The following is a 17,990-nucleotide window of genomic DNA, read 5'->3' as shown; positions in this document are numbered from 1 at the left end:
AAACAAATACTTTTTTTTTTTTTACCTCCTCTTTGCTCGATCAGCTGCTGGCTTGCTGCTGCTGCCATACCGTGTGATCTGCATCTCGTGCGGTGCTTTGAACATTTAAAAGCCTGTACAGCAGCTGTCCTATTCTTTCTTTTATTTCTGGCTCCGGGCGTGGTTAAATCTCTTGACAGAAAGTCTCGTCTTGCAGGACGTGAGTTCTTGGTATTTTTTAGTTTATAATTTAAAAACGGAATAAGAATCTGAAAATCTAACAACATCACATTAAAGTTCGATAAATGCTGAAAAGATTGATGCCAAACATATATATGTAGGTTTTAAAATTAGCCTGATTTAAAGCGTGACAAAAAACATGGTATGAAAAGTCACATAAAATGTACTTTTAGCCTATATGTACAGTATGTATGTATGTATATGTATGTCTATATATATATGTATATACTGTATGTATGTGTATTTCATTTATTTATTTATTACACACAAACTGTATGAAGGGCGTTGTCAGTGTGATTCTGCAAAGAAAAGTAAATAAATAAAGTTTATTCCACACTGAAAAAGAAACAAGATAAGAAATACATTTTTGCTTATCTTCTTTTTATGTGGAAATAATCTTTAATAAATGTAATCTTAACGCCCCCCATATATACAGTATGTGCACACATACACATATACAGTACAAATATCTATTCTCTGATTTTTTCATCCTTTTGCTTTGTGTTACACTTCTTTTATTCAAACTGTATTTGTATTTACTGTATAGAGCATTGAGCTCTTAAGCCTTAATAAACATTCCATCTACATGACATGCTTTTTTTTTTTACTCTTACTGTATGTACATTGTATATGTAAGTACAGAAATTGAACCAGCAACCTTGTGGTTTAAAGTCCATTTCTCCAAATAATAATAAATACATATAAGCAATATGAGAAGCAGCAGCTAAACCTCCTGCTTGTGAAGATGCCATGAGCTCCGGCTACCTCATCACCCAGCTCTTTACTTAGCATTATGCAGACGCTACATTACAGACAAATGCTTATGATTGTTGTCCAGTGGGACCAGTCTGTTTGACACAGTGGGTTTGTCACTGATAATGACACATTCACTTTAAGGTCTCACTCAAAGGTCAGCAGATTTTACACATGGACCTTTGTATATTTGTATCTTTATATGTATATCAGGAGCGTATTGCATGTTTAGAGATAATTTTTCTCTTCACAATACCAGGAACATGTCCTCCTGCTACTATCTCGGCCTTATCTCTTGTTTAAGTTGATAGCACTCATTGTAGCATAACAAGCTGTACAAACTGCTTTTGTCTTTGTCTTTATTTGCTTTGATAGCGCACCCTCATGAAGGCAGAAATTCAGTCATGTTGCAGCAGATTTTAAGAAGGTGTTTTTTTTTTTTTTTTGTAAACGTTCTGTCTTTCCCTGCTCTGCTTATATTGTTGTTTTAACCCTTAAGTAAGCATACTTCCTGTCATTCTTCACATTTTGAATAGTCTATAAAGGGAAAGGTCAGCGGGTTGATTAGCAATAACTGCCAGACTCTTGCCTGAGTGAAGAGGTGCTTGTTTCATAATGAATAAAATGTCAGCTTGGGCCATATAGAAAACAGAAGCCAGTCCTGGCCTGGCAGCCTGGCAGGCAGAGATCAATCTGCACCGAGCCTGAAATCATTCCACACTCGCCGGTGTTTAAGTCCAGTTGTTTAGCCTTTAATTAGTTCATAGACACAACCTCCTGGTGTTTTCTATCTGTTTTTCATCAAATATGTCTCTGTCTCAAAAGTGTATGATGAAACTTTCACCACGGTGTTGGAGATGCTCTGTTTCTGTTTGCAGAAGTCTGGACTATAAGTTGTAAAATTTGGAATTAACTTGCTTAGAGATCTTTATATAGACAACGTCTTTGCATCCTATGAACAATTACATTCCAAATTTAACATTCCAGCTACACATTTCTTTCACTATCTTCAAATCAGGATCTTTGTTAAACAGAACCTTCCAGATTTTCCTCATCTTGCACCCTCATCCATGCTGGAAAAAATATCGCTCAATCTCAAGGACTTAGACTCCATCTCTACAATTTATAAAATCATTTTACAATCCCTCCATTTCAAAGATCCAAGAGGACACTGGGAAAAAGATCTCTCAATGAATATATCAGGAAAGGAGTGGAAAGTAGCAATGCAGAGAATTCACTCGAGCTCCATATGCGCAAAGCATACAATTATACAACTCAAAATTATATATCGAGCACATCTGTCTCGACTAAAACTCTCCAAAATGTTTCCAGGGCATGATCCAACCTGCGAACGTTGCAACCAAGTCCCAGCCTCACTGGGTCACATGTTCTGGGCCTGCTCCAAATTAACATTATTCTGGACAAAAAGTTTTAATTACCTCTCAGACAGTCTTGGACTCACAATCCCTCCTAACCCATTAACAGTTGTGTTTGGGGTTCTTCCAGAGGGGCTTAAAGTGGAGAAGGACAAACAAATTGTGATTATATTCACTACACTGTTGGCACGCAGACTTATTCTGATAAACTGGAAGAACCCAAACTCTCCTCTTTTAAGTCAGTGGGAAACTGATGTGTTATATTATTTGAAATTGGAAAAAAATCAAATACTCAGTTAGAGGATCCGTACAGACTTTTTTCAAAACATGGCAGGATCTAATCAGTAATATTTTAAAATAAGTTCATAAAGCACAGAGAATTTATTAATTTAGGTATGTTTACAAGCCTTAAATTTTACGCCGTTTGGCTTGCTGTATCTTTCAGGGGTGGGGATTGATCTGTTCTTAACATAATTCTTTTTTTTTTTTGTAAAAACTTGATTGCTATGTATGGATTGTAATAAAATTAATGAAATAAAAAAAAAAATTAAAAAAATGTAAATTTTAACTAAGGTGGTATACTGTATGTTTTTATTTGTATGTGAAATGTAGCAATAGCATCTTCTTTTACTCTTAAAGAATTCTGAATTGATGAAGGTAAGTTTTAATGGAACTAATGAATAGAAATTTTAGATAAACTCATTTTTAATTAGAAATAAAATTATTCTCTTATTAGGCATTCATAGGCATGAATAATAGGTTAATTTCTGCTGAAATGTTTCATCAAGAGGCTACCAGGAATACAAATAACTTAACTTTACCCATTAAACTTGGCTAACATTCTTATTTACCTGTTTTAAATAAAATTTGAACAAATATGAGTATGGTTGAGGGAAGTATTCTCAGATTACATTTTAAAAACCAAATCAATTCATGGTTTACCTTTTTTTTTGTCTTACAAATGTGGTTTCCTTTTTTCTGACCTTTTTCCCTTCCACTACAGCAAGCTACAGGTAGCTGGGTAACGTCCATCCACTTTATTGTCAATTCAAGAGAACTGATTATGAATTTATCAATGAATTAACAAGGAGGTCAGAAAATCCATCCACCCATCTGGTTTTTGAACCCAGATTTTCAATAAAAGATCTTGGGAGTACCCAGGCCTCTCCTGATTGAAACCAAATGAAGGACACCAGTCCATCATATGGCACACTGTAATAATAATAATAATAATAACAGTTGTTCTTCTTCTTCTTATTATTATTATTATTAGTCGTAGTAGTAGTTTTAATTACATTTTATATATCGCTCTTTTATCTACTCAAAGCACTTTACGTAGAGAGACGAGAGTCACTACAACTACCACCAATTGGCAGCGTCTGCCTGGATGATGTGATAACAAGCATTCTTGTGCATTGCACTCACAACACATTAGCTATTAGGTGGTGAAGGGGTATGAGAGACAGAGAGAAAGTGAGAGTTAGTCAATGAGGGGCAGAGGATGGTTAGGGGACTGAATGATCAAGCCATGGTGGGCAATTTAGTCAGTACATCGGAAAACACCCTGCTCTTCTCATTTTTAGAGCACAGTGACCCTGTTACTGCACTGTGATCCACACACAGACCACAACATCTCTGCCAGCAGCAATGCAAGATTTCCAAGTACAGGCTGGTCCCAGACATGCTTAGCTTCAGGTAGATTACCTGTTCTGAAGTGCAGGTGGTATGGCTGCATAACAAACATCTGGGCTTACGCTTACTGAGACCGTTTGGAGATACCAGGTAATGTACAGTAAGTTTAGGAGGAACTCCACTGATGCACCCAGAGAAGGAGCAAACTCCACACAGACAGTTGGAAAAATGGAGGTTTTCTTCATGTGCTAGTGGATTAATAAAGTAATGTGGAGCTACAGTGCAGTTACAGCCAACGATAAGAAGCAGACAGCTCCTAAGTCAGGGATATGCTTAAACACAGCTAGCAGATCATCATTAAATAAAAACAAATAGCAAAGGAGTTTAACATACAAAATGACAGAGGGAGGACATCGAGTAAAGTGGAGAAATCAGTGCATCTTGACTGCAAGCTTAGAAATGGGACTTCAATTTCAGTTAGGATTTAAAAGCAGAAGTTAATGGGCCATTAAAATGTAGCTGAGTGTACACCAGGGGACACTTTGTGCTTCTACTCATCCGTACACCACTCAGATGTTCATTTCAAGGTGGAATAGAGGTTAAAGGCAACTAAAAATCGGCCCTGTTAGGTCATGCTCCATTTCATGGGTAGTGAATGTGCGGTACGAATCCTGAACTGAGATGCTGATTTAATAACAGTTAGTAATTTGATGCAAGTTTATGTTTGTCTCCCAAATTATTTAATACAATGAAATGAGGAAGTTCAATTTCCACAAAGAAAACTTGGAGCAAAAACAAAAAATGATGTTATATTGTTAATAGTTGACTAATTGTACTGAAAATACAACAATGCAGACTTTGTGACAACCCCTGACTACCTGTGTGAGCCCAAGTGCGCCATTTCACCTTTGGGGGTCTCAAGTGAGATTGCACACAGACAGTCAGATATTTATACAAAATACACTATAAGAAGATATACTGTATATATGAAATGGATCATGTGAGACAGATAGCTAGATAAGAAATGTGCTGATAGATGATGCAGATAGGAAATACACTGTATAAAAAACAGATAAATGCAAACGGCAAGATGAGACAGATAGATTGATAGGAAAGACAGTAGTATAGATAGTGATGTACGAAATGCATATATAGAAAAGGTATTATAAGATAGATAGATAACACTTTACATAAAGTACCATCTATGGGCTGCTGTTTATTATGAAACGTGTTTCTTGATGCCCTCCGTTTCATCTGCCCTTCCTTAAATAGCCTTTGTGGCTGGTGCCATCATTTTATATAACATAACGCTTGATTTATAGTAAGTGTTTTTTATCATCTGGCATAAAAACTTCTGCTTTCTTTCCCTTTTTAAATAGTGAATGCACATTTATGATGTTTCCGTTTCATAACACGTCATACGTATTCAGGCTATTGATATCTTGCAGTTCATCCCCTGGAGAACTACTCACGTATGTCTAGTCTGCAGGAATAGTGCTTAACCTCTGCAAGCACACTCACCTTCGAGGACATGACTACTAATAGTAGCGATGGTTGGTCCTGTTTGTATGGTAGCAAAAATAAAGTGTTTAGAGTAAACTTTTCTGGTTTGCACGACAATGTGGGCAATGACACTCGTGCATTCAAGACACATTGGAGCGGACTCACTTATTTGAACGTTGTTACGCATGAAAGCCATTTTAAGTTCAGAGCTATGTTGCATGATTTAACCAAATATTTAAAAATTCCTAGTTATTTTTATAGTTCTTTACAGTAAGCTCGCTAAGATCCTTAATAGTATGTTCAACAGGTATTTCAGTGTTTTCATATAGACTTTTAAAATGTTAGTGAAAGTTCAAAGATCATACATGCTGTTTTTGCAGCAGACTCTAAAAATGCTATTGTGTGTGTGTGTGAGAGAGAGAAAGAGAGGCAGTGGACTCTTTAAAAACTGGCATCCAGTCTAAAGGGACTCCATCTTGCAATTGTTCTTGCTAGCTTAAGAGATAAATACAGTAGCAGACAGGTAGATGTTTTCTTTCTTTCTTTCTTACAAATATTTTGTACAAAGCTCTTCACTGAGAAGCATTGAAGTATCTTTAAAAGATAAGTGTAACAGTCTTATTGAATCAACACTAAATGTGATATTAATAAGATGTAACAAAGCCGTTTCATACAATATCATGAGGAAATAATGTGTCCATGTTCATAAGACTGCTGAGCGAGACTGAACTCTAGTGAAATATACAAAGCTACGTTAGAATGCTTACATGATGAATCTGAGAGCAGCCAATTTTTCGGGGATGCATTTTTGGACAGTTTTATCTGCTTGTCCTCTTTAAGAGCGTGAGTGCTTTGTCGTTATTTTTATATTTGGTTCTGTTTTCTCTATATTCAATCGTTTGTTCCAGTACAAGTAGGCAGGAGGCAGATGTCAGCACTAAAATTATTGTTTTAACTATAAAACTTAAAAACTGACAACACATAGAAAAAGGTGTATGCACATCGCTGCAGAAAAGTACTTGGGGACGCTGCAGTTAGCAGGTTCTTTTGACTGCGTTGTGTCTTTTCATAATTGAATGTTTGTGGCCCTGAAAGCTATAGGATCCACTCTTAGCTGTAGTTATAGAGCCTTCTGCCAAACAAGTATTGTATATTGCATGTTTTTTTATTTGCATTAAAATCACCAATGAACAATATATTGTTGTTCTGTAATGATGAGGTTTTCTTTTCAGAGAATTTGTGTTTGTTAATTTTTGCATATAAAATTTACTTGTGTTTGTTCTTTTCATTTTGACTGTTAACCCACCACTTTTCTTTCAGAGCTTTTTGCCTTCATAATTTGGTTGTCTAACACAGAAATCTGCTTGTGATCTTGCAGAGTGAAGTCCGTGTCCCCCTTTTTTCACTTAACTGTATCACATACATTGAGCCAATTACATTTTTAAAGTGCGTCCAACTACAGCCACGGGGTCCCCTAGCTATATGCAATATTATTACCTCTGAAGCTGAGAAATGCTTATTCACTCAGTTTCATGTGCTTTTCATGGTGAAAGTCATAGTGACCAGAGCAGACACTCATTTCTAGGGAGTTTCCAAGCCAACTAATCAATCAATCAATCAATCAACATTTATTTATATAGCACATATTCATACAAAAAAAATGCAGCTCAAAGTGCTTTACAAAATGAATAGAAAAATAGAAGACACAATAAAAAATAAACATAAGTCAACATTAATTAACATAGAGTAAGTAAGGTCCGATGGCCTGGGTGGACAGAAAAAACAAAAAAAAAAAACTCCAAGAGCTGGAGTAAAAAAATAAAATCTGTAGGAGTTCCAGACCACGAGACCGCCCAGTCCCCTCTGGGCAATCTACCTAACATAAGTCAAACAGTCCTCTTTGTATTTAGGGTTTTCATGGAAGGACCTGATGATGATGGTCACGTAGACTTCTGGCTTTCAGTCCATCAATGTTGGTGCATCATGATGCTTTGAGTAGGTGGTGGTGGCGCAGGTCGCCACCACAAAGAAACCGGAAAAAGAAACAGAAGAGAGAGTAGGGGTCAGTACGGATTTTGGAGCCACTGTGAATAGTTATTATGAAGAATTGAACATACAGAGTATCAGTATTAAGTTAAAGTGAAGTTATAAAAAGGCCATGTTAAAGTAATGTGTTTTCAGCAGTGTTTTAAAGTGCTCTACTGTATTAGCCTGGCGAATTCCTATTGGCAGGCTATTCCAGATTTTGGGTGCATAACAGCAGAAGGCCGCCTCACCACTTCTTTTAAGTTTAGCTTTTGGAATTATAAGGAGACACTCATTTGAGGATCTAAGGTTACGATTTGGAATATAAGGTGTCAGACATTCCGATATATAAGATGGAGCGAGATTATTTAAGGCTAAGAGAGAGAAAGAATCCTTTTAGAGTGTCTTGGATCTGCCCGGGTCTTCCCTTAGTAGGCTAGGCCTTGTACTCCTCACTACATTATTCTGGTTACCTCTGAAGGCTTCTAATAATAAATATAAGTTCAGACACATGTCTCAATTTGTAATCTGCTGCACACACAATCCAGTGTCCATTCCCAAATAGTCCTAAGCCTTCTTTTCAATAAGATTTCAGCCAGTTTTATCTCTTGCTCAGGATTTTTCTTTATTTATTTAAACAATATAGTGTTTTTCAAATATTATTTTGTATATTGTTATTAATTAGATTTTTTATTTGTGTTTTATTTGTTTAAAATATTTTTGTTTATGGATCATTCTTACATTTTGTGTTATATTAGGAATACTGTATATGTATTAGTTTTGTCTGCCCTGTTCCTTTTATATTGAGTCCAGTGAGGCAGGGGATTACCTCAGCTATATTAAAGGGGTAGCGTCAGTCTTCCCTGCAGCTTTGGCATTGTGTTTTGTAGTGAGGCCTGTTCAGTGGGCCAAAACCAGCCAAAAGGACAGGTCTGGCTTATGTGGTATTTCTGAGGCCTGCACTCAGCTTTCTAAGCTTTACTGTTTTCAAAAATCCAAATATTTTCTTCATACTGTTGTACGTTTTTAACAATGATTATTACTGGGCTAGAGATAAAGAAAAATGGCTAAACTGTAGAGATTTTACACAGATAGTGATAAACTCATATCTCCAGTTATGTACTAGCCATCCCAACAATGACCTGAACTCTGTGCTGCTGGAAGAACATGTCAGAGAGATGGAGCAGGATTTCTTTCCATAGTCCATCTTGGAGTATACCAACTAAGAACTTCACTACATATTATGCTGCGTATAATTGTAGGTGACAAATAAAATTTGATTTGATATGTAAAAAGTGTAAATGTGAAAAATTGGCCCACAGCTGCTCACATAGGGGGAATGGTGTAGTCGGCAAGATTAGGCTAAATGCACCTAAAAGTGTGGCTTTATTTCAGAACAGTTTGCTTTGGAGGCTTTCAGAGGTAAAATATACAAGATGATTGCACTTTAGAACCAAACTACTGTATATAGGTGTTTTGCTTGAATGCTACATGTAACATACACCAGCTACACAAACTGAATTTATTTTCCTTTGAAGAGGCCTGTCCTAAACATGTACATTTTTTTGACAGCCAATATGATTCAACAGGGAACACTTAAAAGATTTCTGACATCTGCCACTTGTGCTTAAAGAATGCCCTTTTGTGTTTTCAAAGGGATGAGTCTCGTGAAGAAGGATTTTGCCAGCCCTACCGGGGGATTGCATGTGCTCGATTCATTGGAAACAGGACCATATACGTGGACTCTCTCCAGATGCAAGGGGAAATTGAAAACCGAATTACTGGTAAAAAGTGCTCCCTTAGTACTTAGCAATAACAAGACATTTGGTTTGCTTACTTTGATGTAGACAATAAGAAAATAGGCTGATTGCCTGCTTCCACTATGTAATGCAAATACGCATGTATGCATTTGTTTATGCATTGTTACTGCACTTATAAGTTTGTTCCAGGCCTTGGTTGGATTGCTTAGAGTGGCATCTTTCAGGTATAGTTTAACTGTTCTCCTTACCTTTACCTTTATGATAATTACAACTACCGAATTTAAACTTTAAGATGTTGGATAAAAGACTATGAAATGTGCAATTAAAAGTATATTCTATAGTGCAGTTTGTCAAATAACACGAGTTCCCCCAAGAGTATAATTTTAGTATTGCCTCATACACTCCATTAACTGGGGAAGAGAGACACCTCGTGGCAATTTTAGGAATTTCAGGCCAGTAGAGCCTTGCTTCATGTATTTCAAGTCTTTCTGGCTACATTTATATGGCTGAATCTTTTGGACAGAATTAAACAAATACATATGAAAATAAATAATTGTATTTTAAACTGTGACAATAAATATATAAAAATGCAATGACATGTGAGGATATGTAATTAAATGTGTCATTAAATATGCTGTTTGTTGGTTATTTCTTTATGTACTTGTTAATGTAGTCACTTATTTCAGTGAACATACAATATTAAATAAAGTTTGAAAAGAAAAGCTGTCATTTTTACCCATCAAGTTGAGAGGGGTGGGGCTCTATTGAGTACTGTGCTTTGATTGGTGAATCGTCAGTCGGAGGGATGCTCACAATTGCAACTTTGCCCACACCCTGTGAGCCACCGGATTCCCAAGGCAAGCAAACCCATAGTTACTCAAAGCTGTAACTATAAGCATCTGTCATGAACACAAGTGTAAGAAAAATGACTGCAGGAAGCAGCTACTTTAATTCAAGGAGCCCTGAATTCGTTATCCTCTCAGAAGTCTGCACGTGAGGGATGGTGTCCACTGGTAAAAGTGGCACTCAATGGATTTGTGCACGCTCTACCAACACAGTGCCAACAATTCAGCAATCAAAGCACAGTATTTGCAAAACTCCACTCTCTCAAATAAAGGGTGCAAATGACAGATTTCAAGGTGTATTTTATGTTACATACATGCTGTGTCACTAAAATAAGTGAAGAAAGAATTAAATATTTGCATATTTATTTCTTTTACTTTTCTTTTTTATTGCTCAATACATTTATACGTCCAGTTGATTACCTACGGTGGCGCAGTGGTAGCGCTGCTGCCTCGCAGTTAGGAGACCCGGGTTTGCTTCCCGGGTCCTCCCTGCGTGGAGTTTGCATGTTCTCCATCTGTTTCTGCATGGGTTTCCTCCGGGCGCTCCGGTTTCCTCCTACAATCCAAAGACATGTAGGTTAGGTGGATTGGCGATTCTAAATTGGCCCTAGTGTGTGCTTGGTGTGTGGGTGTGTTTGTGTGTGTCCTGTGGTGGGTTGGCACCCTGCCCAGGATTGGTTCCTGTGTTGGCTGGGATTGGCTTTGGCAGACCCCCGTGACCCTGTGTTCGGATGATGGATGGATGGATGATTATCTGTCTCAGTGTTTCACGTTTTTAAGTTCAAATCTCCTGCCCGGTCATTGCATGGTCAGAATTAATGAATTATGTTCTTGTCCGTGTGGATTTCCATCCAAGCCTCCAAAGATTAGACTGTTAAGTTTGTTTTTATTAGTGGGTTCTAAAGTGGACTAGTGCTCTGCTCTGTCCTGTCCTGGGCTTGTTCTGGCCTTGCACCCAATACTCCCAGCATAGGCCCTGGACCTCCCACAGCCCTGTTTTGGATCAAACTGACTTCAGAATGTTGTTTTGTCTTGTATTACAGTCTGACTGGGCGTTTTTTTTTTCCTATATAAATAAAGATGAGGACCAATTTGTTCTTTGAGTCTTTAATTGTCAATTTGACTTTTCACATGACTATAAATTACTATTTTTTTCTAAGTCAAATTTCATAGTAACATGCTGATGAGCTCATCAGTACTTGACTAAAAGTATTAGTAAAAAGAATAATTAAAACTGGTTGATACGCCCTGTGGTGGGCTGCCTCCAGCAGACCCCTATGACACTGTAGTTAGGATATAGCGGGTTGGATAATGGATGGATGGAAAACTGGTTGATAATATGGCTACAGGAAGGTGGCCAAATTTTACTTTAAAAAGGATACTCCAGTACGGGTACATCTTACAGTAATAAAAGCACTTTTGACTAAATGTCTTTGATTATATCAGTAATTTTAAAGCCTCCTAGATATGACAAATCATTTTTGTCTGATCTATGTTATCACCTTTTTTTCATACAGATCTTGATGCCTTGATACTGGTGTGAACATGGCATCACATGTCTAAGCTCTTTTTCAGAGTGCAGCTCAAATGCAAAGTGGTCAGCAAGTAGATCCAGTTTAATTAAACCACAGACCTACAGATGGTGGACTCTGATTGTCACTCTTCCTAGATGGTTCCACAGCTCCAGTGCACACTGCTGTGTTAGTATGATACATAAGGAAGACAGGCAATAAAAGTCTGCCAACCTTAAGAGACAGAGAGACTCATTTTTATGTTTATGGTGCAATACGAGTGTTAGGCACACATTTGAGTTGTTGACCATCAGGCTATAAAATTAGTGGCTTGGTATGTTTCCTTTTGTGTAATCTTTGATTTTATTGCTCTTGTATTTTCTTCTGCAGCGGCATTTACAATGATTGGTACTTCAACTCACCTGTCCGACCAGTGCTCCCAGTTTGCCATCCCCTCTTTCTGCCATTACGTGTTCCCCCTGTGTGATGAGCGTTCCCGAATACCGAAGCAGCGGGAGCTTTGCAGGGATGAATGCGAGGTCCTGGAGAATGACTTGTGTCGGACTGAGTACATGATTGCCCGGTCTAACCCACTCATTCTGATGCAGCTCCAGCTGCCAAACTGTGATGACCTCGCACTCCCAGATACTTTGGAGGCAGAAAACTGCATGAGGATTGGCATTCCCGTTGAGAAGCTGAGAAGATGTAAGTGCCGCAATGCTTAGAAGAATATGTCTTGGCGAGCCTTTTGGCATTCGTGCAAACAGATTTTGGGTGTGTCCTTTTGAAAAGTCACTTAGCTGCTAATTTATTTTTGACATGCACTGTTGATGTATGGCAGTTGTCCACAAATCTTGTTCTGAATGACCATAACCTGATAATCAGACAGAAGTGAATTTCATGGGCCCACAGCGTTCAAAGTGTGTTGAAATTGTTTATAAAAGCTTATGAATAGATTCATTCTGTGAAGCTGCTTTTTATTATTTTGTTTTAAAAAAATACCCATGATCCAAGAGCTAAAGTTCCATTCATTTCTTTTTGCAACTATGACATAAAAGGAAGCAACAGTTGCTGATGACTCGCATAGTTTCATAGACCCCTCATTTTTCTACATGGTCTCTGTCAAATACTACAGCTTTATGCCAGCGAGAAACAAGAGTGCTCATCCCTTTCTTGTAGGTGTCTGAATTCTATACTCACGGCCACTTAGACAGTGACTTTGTCACTACTCCCGTACCTTTACCCATGGATAACATGTTTGAGGGCTGCAAAGACTTAGAAATCTGAGGGTTAAGATTGGGGCCGTAGGGTGAATGGAGAAGAACAGTCCTTCTAAGTTTTGTGTTTTCATGCTGCCTTCAGTTAAGAGAGGTGTCCGTCTCAGATTTTGGAGTGCCACAGTGGCTGCAGGTTTTGCTCCAGCCACTTTGTTCATGAGTAACCAATTACTGCTTCTATTGAAACAGAGTTCTTTTTTCTTAATTTTAACTGACTTGCTTTTGTAGGTTTAGAACCAGCAACCAAACAGTAAGGAGTTGTATCATGTGCCAAAAGATGACCAGCTAACTTAACAGTCTGAAACAGAGTTCCTGAAGAATCTTCATTTTCATTACAACCAAAGTCTTAATTAGAAGATGGTTCTTGTGTTTCATTCCATGGCTTGTTGGTGCTCTCATTTGGCCACATCAGACATTTCCAAAACTGTTGATTTGTATTTTTCAAAGAACAGTCGGAGCAGTCATGGATCTAGGCAGATCAACATTTCCCAAACCTTCCCTTTTTCCAGTTATGGTATTTTATTGAAAAAGATATTATAAGATGGACACACAGGTTCAAATGGGATCAAGATACAATAGCTGCTGGCTCACTTTGCACCTCATTATTGTTTGGTTCCTGAAAACAGTTAAGGGTTCTGTTTTTCTTTTGTTTTTTTTTTTTTTGTTTTTGCTTTGTTGGACATAAAGCGTTTTATTTGTTCTACTAATTTGATCAGACTCAGTGTCTTTGAACGCTTCCTTTTCCAAATTGTTGTTTCAAGTAGTGCACTCTTCCAAATAAACAGACATTCCACTAATATTCATGCAATAATTGCTAGATCACTGTTTCCTAGACTCAGAACTTACTAGTTCTGGTTTCACACGGGTTCTTAGTATGTTTGTAACAACCTGACACCAGTGCAGAAGAAGTGTTTTGCTTTTAAGTCCAACTCCGTTTTTTTTTCATAGAATAATCAGCATAAGTGATAGAATGCAATAGAATTGTGACACAGCAGAAAGGTATAAACTTGTTGGAAATCTGTGGAAACACTTGTTAAGTGAGCTACACGTGCTTCACCCCCAGCTCCTCTAACTAAATATCTTTGTGAAAGATCCTCCCACAGATCACAAATGCTACAATGCCAGTGGAGCGGATTACCGGGGCACAGTTAGCTCCACTAAATCCGGCTACAAGTGCCAGCGCTGGAGTGCACAGTTTCCCCACAGCCATCACTTCACCAACCTGGAGTTCCCAGAGCTCGGTGGAGGGCACAACTATTGTCGCAACCCTGGTGGACAGATGGAGGCACCCTGGTGCTTCACACAAAATGAAAAAGTGCGAGTGGAGCTTTGTGACATTCCTGCCTGCAGTAAGTAGCCAGCAGAAGGCTTTGCACATTTTTTGTACAGTGCCTATTAAAATATTCACCTTCGTGGAAGTTTTCACTTTTTATTGTTATACATAATTAAATTACAGTAGATTTACAATCAATTGAAACCCCGTGACAGGAGATCTACATTGAATTAATTATGTGAATTATAAAACCGGTTAGCTACTCCAGTGATGATTTGGGGGTGTCATATTTAAAGGGGTGAATACTTATGAGTTCTATTATTTTGTATTTTAGATTTGTCATTAATTTAGACCACTTTGCAGAGATCTGTTTTCACACTGAGCTTAAAAAGTCCTTTTCTGTTAGTCAATGTGATAAAACACCAAATAAATCCACTGTGATTCAATGTTGTGAAAACTTCCTAGGGGGTGAATACTTTTCGTAGGCACTGTATGTATAACTCCATTTTGAAATTCTATACAGAGACTTAAGTACCGGGTGCACTATTGCAAATATCTACATGTAATTTATATGTACAGTATAGTCCCTGTGGTGCCTGGCAAAATTATTGGAACCCTTGACACAGAGCTTGAACACCTAAGCTAAACAGCATGTTTCCTTTTTTCTTATGATTTCTTTCTGTTATAAAAAAAGTCACATTGAAACTCAAAAGTATTTTAGTGTTATGAAATACATGATATCACAGAGAAAAAAACTTTAATGTGGAATTTTGTATTTTGTACCAATGGAATGGTCAAAAGTCTGAATACTTTAGCATGGAAATGAATTTATATTATAGCCTTTCAGAATACCTTACAAGAGATAAATATTACAGTGTGCAGTATTTGCACCTAACTTGTTAGTTAATTGAAATCTCTTTAAAAAAAAAAAAGCTTAAGCTTGGCCTTTTGAAGTTTAGACTTTATTTAAAGGGAAGGATTATGGCTGAGTTTTAGATTCTCTCCTTAGTTTCTTCCTTTTTAGATCTTTCGATATGTATCTTTTTTGTATATCCTTAACTTTAATTCACATTGTTCAATATTAAAGAACAACTGGATATTCTGCACTTGTTCACGTTGCAGTACATTTAACTTCCAGTAGGTGGGGACACAGGCTTGTTTCTATGGCGCTACAGCCGTTGACAAGCGGAGTGAAAAGTGTGAATAGAGAGAGTGCAACAGGCACTTTTAAAGTTATACGCGTAGTCACCAGTCCGCGTGCCTCACCTACTTAAAAGACGTACTGGGTTGTATTCTGTAGTAATGTGAAACTGTCAATAACATTTTCAAAGTTATAGGCTTCATTGTATTGTGGAGTCATTCTATTAAAGCATTTACACGTAAAAGAATACCTTGAAATGTTTTCTCCTAACTCACACCATGGTTACTGCTGCTGCCTTATAGCTTCAGGGACTAAAGTTCAATTCTTGACCCAGTTATTATGTACTGTAGTTTATCTGTGCTTTCATTCAGGAATTTCTGTTTCCTCTTTCTTTTGAAAAATATATGTTAGTTTAGTTTTTATTCATCTTTCAAGTGTGTCCTATAATAAAATGGCAACCTGTTGATACCTGGCTAAGCTCCAGCCCCCACACCCATGTAATAGAAAGGCCCACATAATAGCACACATTTGGATTTATACAGTTTGAATTATTATGCCTTTAAAGCCATGGCAATTCATGCTTTTTATTATCTTTCAGATCCTCGTGAAAACAGTAAAATGGAGATTCTTTACATCCTAACCCCAAGCATTGCAATTCCTCTAGTGACTGCTTGCCTGCTGTTCCTTTTTTGTATGTGTCGCAATAAGCGGAAAGCTTGCACACCTCCAAGACGTCAACTTGTGGCCTCCCCCAGCCAAGATATGGAATTACCTCTCATCAACCAACATAAGCACCAGGTAGTGTATTTTCTGTCTTTGAAAATGTTTTTTGTGTTAAGCTGCTGTACCTAGCACTGGAGAAGTATTCAGGAGCAGTGGCGTAGCTACAATGGGGCAAGGGGTGCAATGCACCCAGACCCCCCGGGCCTCGGGAGGGCCCATCAGGCCTTTTTTTTTTTTGCGGCGCTCTCATCAGGAGATCAGGGCATAAGACCATCAGTCACAGTCAAATTAGTTAGACTGATCGTATTGCTTATTAATTTAAGTAACTTTGTAGTAAGGACTTTAACATGTCCGTATTTAGCGATTTTATCTACCGTCAGTCAGCATTTTTACATTTTCCCACAATTACATTATTTTCATTAGCGCTGTCCGACTCGGCCGGGCGGGGCGGCACATTGTGTACAGACGGCGGCGGCTAAAAACAAAGCGACATGTTCGCTTCATTCTCCGAAAGGCTATAGCATAGAATGCTGAAATGCTCATTATATTCCGTATTGAAAGTTTCATCCGTCGTGATTTTGCTATGTAAACATAGGTAATCCTTTATTTTTATTGTTCTATAGTACCGGCTGAGACCACAGACGAGTACAGTGTATATACACTATTAGGCAATAACGCCAAGTCGCCAACACACGTCTGTTTTTACGCTTTACAAAACAAAACTATATTTTTCTCCGAACATCGTTTTTAATGGTTTCCTTCTCAATCTATCTTGTCTTCAAGCATTTCAGCAGCGAGGGCCCCTCCGAGCGCGAGCAGCGCGCGCAGGTTTGGGGGCCCATTCAATGATGATTGCACCCGGGCCCCTGTGAACCTTGCTACGCCGTTATTCAGGAGCTAACTCACTTAAGTAGTACATATGGCCGGATAATGAAGCATACCTTCAAACAGCTTATTTCACTGGAAAGTCAGTTCTGTTAAGTCTCATCAGTAGGTGGGTTCATTTAGATGGCTTGACTATCATTGGTGAACTGAACCCACAAATGTGAAAGACTTTGGCAATGTCTGTCCATATTCACTGGATTGCGGTAACAGCTAAATGCAGCAATAGACTTCACTGTGTCCACAGTGCAAAGCACAGCTTAGTCCAGATCAGTGGTCTCAAACCCGTAAATTATCCATGGGATGCTGGTTTTTAATGTCCAAATGATAAAAGTCAGTCTCAATTTTTTAACATTTCTGCAAATATCCACACATAAACAAATTCTAATTTGATGTATTTGTATCTCCTTTTGCAACTTTTTTTTTGCAAAATGAACTTCCTTTCAGGAGGAAATCTTAGCCAAGAGAGACTGAATATACTCTCTAACTATTCTAATAAAGGAGTCTTACTTTTCTGTATATGCAGTATTTTCACAAATATTTTAAATTGGATGCCATACCGTCAAGAGGTTCAGTGGAAGACAGCTACTGAAATGTTGGGAGTGGAAATTGTGAGAACAACCACCTAAAGGACTTTGCCATAGTGTCCCAAAAGAAAAAGAGCTGAATCTGCTGAACAAATTAGCCACCTGTTATGCATATACTAATAAAATGCATTTCAATGGATGGTATACCACAAATAGCACTACTGTGGAGACCCTTAACTCTATACAAGGTGCCAAACAATAAAATTCAGTACTCTGCTGTTTTAGTTTCCCTATTATTACAATGTATCTAGTAAGTTATTATACTTTTGGGAAGTAGATGTTCCCCTAAGTCATATACAAAATTACATTGTGTTTCATTTACTTTATGTATGTGTATGTATACTATAGTCAAAAGGTTTTTGAACACCTCAGTTTGCCACTTTTTCTTCAAATTTAATCAGTTGAAATGCAATGAATGATGTAAAATGGTGAAACGGTAAGCAGTAAACTGTCAGAGGTTTGCATTTAAAGTTTAAGTTAGCA

At 37.8% G+C, this 17,990-nt stretch overlaps 1 protein-coding gene across 2 annotated transcripts in view; it reads left to right on the top strand.

The window, feature by feature from the left end:
* The window catches only part of ror2 (receptor tyrosine kinase-like orphan receptor 2), a 245,471-nt gene that overhangs the window by 221,802 nt on the left and 5,679 nt on the right, over positions 1-17,990 (top strand). The window contains exons 5-8 of one of the 2 annotated variants that reach the window (XM_039759476.1): positions 9,165-9,292; positions 12,015-12,329; positions 14,005-14,250; positions 15,914-16,113. In XM_039759476.1, the coding sequence (XP_039615410.1) occupies positions 9,165-9,292; positions 12,015-12,329; positions 14,005-14,250; positions 15,914-16,113 (889 nt within the window). Of the gene's footprint in view, positions 1-9,164; positions 9,293-12,014; positions 12,330-13,992; positions 14,251-15,913; positions 16,114-17,990 lie in introns of both variants that reach the window. The other variant, XM_039759475.1, reaches the window with a different exon arrangement.

The sequence above is a fragment of the Polypterus senegalus genome, chromosome 7 (genome assembly GCF_016835505.1).
Source record: "Polypterus senegalus isolate Bchr_013 chromosome 7, ASM1683550v1, whole genome shotgun sequence".
In the NCBI taxonomy this organism is placed as follows: Eukaryota; Metazoa; Chordata; class Cladistia; order Polypteriformes; family Polypteridae; genus Polypterus; species Polypterus senegalus.
This window is presented reverse-complemented; position numbering and strand designations above follow the sequence as displayed.